This window comes from Otolemur garnettii, unplaced genomic scaffold (genome assembly GCF_000181295.1).
Source record: "Otolemur garnettii isolate 467f Iridium unplaced genomic scaffold, OtoGar3 scaffold00067, whole genome shotgun sequence".
NCBI classification, from domain to species: domain Eukaryota; kingdom Metazoa; phylum Chordata; class Mammalia; order Primates; family Galagidae; genus Otolemur; species Otolemur garnettii.
Genome location: NW_003852462.1, coordinates 252,431 through 257,850, shown reverse-complemented (window position 1 = coordinate 257,850; position 5,420 = coordinate 252,431). Strand labels below are relative to the sequence as shown.

Genomic DNA, 5,420 nt, shown 5'->3' with positions numbered 1-5,420 from the left:
GGCTCGGTGGATGCGGCCTCGCACGCGGGCCAGAGCTGCGGCTGCGGGCGGGGCCAGCCGCGCAGGCCCCCCAGGCGCGGCCACAGGTCCCCCTCGCCGTTGTGGAGGAGCACGAAACGGCGCTGCGACAGCAGGGGCAGCATCTTCTGGCTGCGCAAGCTCTTTTGAAAAGTCTCCAGCGCCAGGTCTGCAGGTTACGTATGGAGTCAGTGGGGGGTGGGGGTGGGGAGCAGGAGGAGAGGCTGCAAGTGGTAGGGAAGAGGTGTGTGTGTGGCCACCTGCGGGGAGGGCTGGGCAGAGCCAGACTCGTGGGGGCCCGAAATTGGGAAGAGGGTAGCGTGCGCGCCCGTGACCGGGCAGACAGCTGGGGGCGTGTTGAGGGTGTGGTGGTGGGGACTGTCCAGGGGCTCACCCAGGGTCTCCATGACCACACCGGGGACCACCTCCTTGAGGACTTCACAGTTGGTGTGCAGAGCAGGGTTGGAGTTCATCTCCAGCAGCCACACCTAGGCAGAACACTGTTAGCACCTCTCCCCCGCCCTTCCCCCTCCAGCCACTGGCCAGCGGGAGGCAGAGGCCCAGGCCTGCATTTATCTGGGGACTCTGGGAAATCTCCTCTTTTCTGCAGCCTCACTACCTCTGTTTGCCCACTGAGGCTTTAAGATGGTGAGGGTTTGGTCTGGTCACAGGGTGCCCTGAGGTGGGGGTGCATATCATTTCCACCTGTGGTAGGAGCTGAGCTTCAGGGACACATCCACTTCCAGGACTGGGTGGAGGCAGGGTGGGGTCTGAGTCCACCCCAGGGGCCCGCTTGTTTAGGGTGTGCAGGTGGCCCTGTCTCCTTGTTTCTGCCTGCCAGGCCCAACCCGCCCAAGACAGTACCTTGAAGTTCTCATCAATCAGGAAGTCACAGCCAATGAGATCGAAGTAGCCTAGCTTGCACTCCAGCTTGGATTTGACTGCCAGGAAGCAGTGGGCCATGATCTGTTGCATCCGCTTCTGAGAGTGAGGCAGGGAGGACGCTCCGGTTACACTGCCAGGCGTGGACACCCACACCTGCACTCCCGCCTACACTCTGACTTGTATGGTCACACCTGCCCACACTCTTGTGCTCTCAGAGAACAGAATCTCAGTCTACAAACCCACGGAGTTCCTACTGTATAGTGAGTATGGGGTTGAGGAAAACTTGAGAGAACTCTGTGCCCTTGAGCTCCTCACTCATAGTAGGAGAGATTTGACTCTTGTTAAGAACAGTGACCTTTCACTTTTAAATTGGAACTAAATGATCAACATGCATGTGTATATAGGCAGTAAAATTCAGTGGAAATCAAGCAGGTGGGAGGAGGTATGAGAGGATAGGTAAATTCACACTTAACAGACACAATGACGAATTATAACCCTGACTCAAACTGTGTACAAAAGTAGTGCATGTAACCAAAATGTTTGTACTCCTATAACATTCTCAAATAAATTTTAAACAGGTTAGCCCAAAAGAATAAAAAAGAACACTGAGCTTTGTTGTAGTTTAACTTGCTCTAGTTAGTTTCCCAGCTCAGTGGTAGTCTTGAAAAGTAACAATCTGAATCCCTAGTACTGAAGATACCAGAACAGACCTCATTTATAAAGAATTATCTTGTATCAAATATAATAGTTTCTAGAAGATTCCACTTGAAAGCACTACAGGCTTTCACTGAGAAAATCTGTGAAGAGATAGGAATTATAAAAGGGAACAAAAATAGAAAGTATAACTGGCCATGTGCAGGTTGCTCATGCCTGTAATCCCAGCACTTTGGGAGGCTAAGGCAGGAGGATTGCTTGAGGCCAGGAGTTCAAGACCACCCCAGGCAACATAGTGAGACTTTATCTCCATAAAATATAAAAAAGAAAAATTAGCCAGGCATGATGGGGCATGCCTACAGTCCCAGCTACTCCAGGTTGAGGCAGGAGGGTTGCTTGAGTCCAGGAGTTCAGGGCTGCAGTGAGCTATGATTGTGGCACTACACTCTAGCCTGGTGACAGAGTGACCACCTGTCTCAAAACAACAACAACAACAACAACAAAAACCCCAAATTGCCCATCAACTGATGAGTGGATAAAGAAAATGTGATATATATACACATAAATATTTATACACACACACACATATATATAAAAACACACACAGCCATAAAAAGGAATGAAATGTCTTTTCCAGCAACTCGGATAGAGAAGCATCTTAGGAATAGAAAAAAAAAATAGCAAATATTCTCACTTATAAGTAGGAACTAAACAAGGGATACATATGGTCATAAATAGGTATAATAGACACTGGAAACTAAGAGGGGGACCATAGGTGAGTGAGGGATAAACTTCTACCTATAAGTACAATATACACTATTCCTTTTTTTTTTTTTTTTTTGAGAGAGAGGGTTTCATTTTGTTACCCTCTGTAGAACACTGTGATGTCATAGCTCACAGCAACTTCACACTCTTGGGCTAAAGTGATTCTCTTTCCTCAGCCTCCTGAGTAGCTGGGACTATAGGCACCCGCCACAACACCTGGCTATTTTTAGAGATGAGGTCTCACTCTAGCTCTGGCTGGTCTCAAATTTGTGAGCTCAAGCAGTCCACCTGCCCCAGCCTCCCAACTGCTAGGATTACAGGCGTGAGCCATTGTGCCCAGCAACATACATTATTCTTATGACAGGGACACTGAAAGCCCTGATACAATTCATCTATGTAACAACCACCACCACCACCACCAAAGTATAACTAAATAAAAACTAGAGGAGCTCTGTTCTAGTAGAAGAACAGAAAGAAAAGTGAATGAAGAAGAATAAAGCGTCAGAGATCTATGGGTGGGACATCATCAAGTAGACCATATGTACAATGGGAGGCCCAGAAAGAAAGGAGAGAAAAGGGTATAAAGAATGTTGGGAGAAATGATGGCAGAAAACTTCCCAATTTGATGAAAAACATTAATCTGCATATTCAAGAAGCTCAATGAACTCAGAAATAGGACAAACTGGTATCAGTGGCTCACGCCTATAATCCTAACACTGTGGGAGGCTGAGGCTGGTGGATCACCCGAGCCTGGGAGTTCAAGACCAGCCTGAGCAAGAACAAAACCCTGTCTCTAAAAAAAATAGCCGGGCATTGTGGTGGGTGCCTGTAGTCCCACTACAGGCCAAGGCAAGAGAATCACTTGAGCCTAAGAATTTGAGGTTGCTGTGATGCCATGGCACTCAACCCCAGGGGCAACTGAGTGAGACTCCATCTCAAAAAAAAAAAAAAGGAGAAATTAAGACATTTCCAGATAAACAAAAACAGAGGTAGACCTGCCCCATGGTCTTTTGTGCTGAAATGAAGGGACACTGGATGGCAACTTGAATTCAGTATAGATAACTACATAATTAAGTATAAAGGACAGCATAAAGATATTTTTGTTTGTAATTGCACCTTCCTAAAAGACACAAATGTATAGAGCTGTAATTTGTGACAATAACAGTATAACAGAGGGATGGAGCTATGTAGGAACAGCGATGTTTTTTTCTTTTCTTTCTTTTCTTTTTTTCATTTTTTTTCTTGTGAAGTTTCCAAGCAAGAGCAGTAATATTTTTAATATTTTTGTATACTATTGAAAGTAATTGGTATTAACGTGAACTAATTTTTCTTGTTTGCTTATTTGTTTGGTTTATTTTCTTTTTTTTGGTTGTTTTTTGCAGGTTTTGGCTGGGGCTGGGTTTGAACCTGCTACCTCTGGCATATGGGGCCAGCGCCCTACTCTTTTGAGTCAGGGGCGCCACCCCCCCCCTTTTTTTTTGAGACAGAGTCTCACCTTCTCGCCCTCAGTAGAGTGCTGTGGCAATGTCATACTGCTCACAGCAACCTCTAGTTCTTGGGCTTAGGTGATTCTCTTGCCTCAGCCTCCTGAGTAGCTGGGACTACAGGTGCCCACCACAAGGCCCAGCTATTTTTTTGTTGCAGTTTGGCCGGGGCCGGGTTTGAACCCACCATCCTCTGTATATGGGGCCAGTGCCCTACTCACTGAGTCACAGGCACTGCCCTTGGTTTCATTTTTTGAGATAAAATCTCACTCTGTCACCCAGGGGAGAGTGCCATGGTGTCAGCATAGCTCACAGCAACCTCAAATTCCTGGGTTCAAGGGATTTTCCTGGATCAACCTCCCAAGTAGCCTGGGATGGCAGGTATGTACCACCACACCTGGCTAGTTTTTCTAGAGACAGGGTCTTGCTCTTGCCAGGGCTGGTCTGGTACTCCTGAGCTCAAGCAAGCATCCCAGAGTGCTAGGGTTACAGGCATGAGCCATTGCACCCAGCCCTGAAATAAACTGTTATAAATTATGATGTTAACGGTAATCCCCAGACAGTCACCAAGAAAATAACTCAAAAATGTATAGTAGACCAGGCGAAGTGGCTCACTCCTATAATCCTAGCACTGTGGGAGGCTGTGGAGGGTGGATAGCTTGAGCTCACAAGTTTGAGTTTGAGACCAGCCTGAGCAAAAGTGAGACCCTGTCTCTACTAAAAATAGAAAAACTGAAGCAAGAGGATCGCTTGAGCTCGAGAGTTGGAGGTTGCTGTGAGCCATGATGCCATAGCACTCTACCCAGGGCAACAGCTTGAGACTATCCCCCCCAAAAAGAAATGTATAGTAAAGGCTGGACATGGCGGCTCATGCCTGCAATCCTAATCCTGAGGTGGGTGAATTGCTTGAGATCAGGAGTTCAAGACTAGCCTGAGCAAAAGTGAGACCACTTCTCTACTAAAAATAGAAAAAAAAAAAAAAACTAGCCAGGTGTTATGGTGCACCCCTGTAGGCCTAGCTACCCAGGAGGCTGAGGCAAGAGGATTGCTTGAGCCCAAGAGTCTGAGGTTGCTGTGAGCTATGGCACCACGGCACTCAACCCAGGGCCACGGAGTGAGACTTGACTCCCTCCTCCGACAAAAAAATACAGTAAAATAAATGGTAAGGTAATTAAAATGGTACACTAGAAAATATCTATTAAACACAACAGAAGGTAGTCATGAGGGAATTGAGAAACCAAAAAAGGCATAAAACATAGAAAACAAATAGCAGTGGCTCACACCTGTAATCCTAGCACTTCAGGAGGCCGAGGTGGGTGGATCCCTTGAGCTCAGGAGTTCGAGATCAGCCTGAGCAAGAGACCCTGTCTCTAAAAATACCCAGCCTTGTGATGAGTGCCTGTAATCCCAGCTACTCAGGAGGTTGAGGTAAGAGAATCACTTGAACCGAAGAGTTTGAGATTACTGTGAGCTATGATGCCATTGCACTGTACCAAGGGCAGCAAAGTGAGACTCTGTCTTAAAATATATAAATAAATAAATAAAACAAATAAATAAAGGGAGCCAAAAGTTAAAAAAAAGAAAACAAATAGTGGCTCGGCGCCTATAGCTCAA

General features: G+C 46.7%; 1 protein-coding gene across 1 annotated transcript in view; it reads right to left on the bottom strand.

The window, feature by feature from the left end:
- TTLL10 (tubulin tyrosine ligase like 10) overlaps positions 1-5,420 on the bottom strand; it is a 13,918-nt gene that overhangs the window by 469 nt on the left and 8,029 nt on the right. Inside the window, exons 10-12 of the mRNA XM_023515136.1 lie at positions 883-999; positions 413-506; positions 25-187 (exon numbers count right to left, since the gene is read on the bottom strand). Of these exons, the coding sequence (XP_023370904.1) occupies positions 25-187; positions 413-506; positions 883-999 (374 nt within the window). The remainder of the gene's footprint in view (positions 1-24; positions 188-412; positions 507-882; positions 1,000-5,420) is intronic.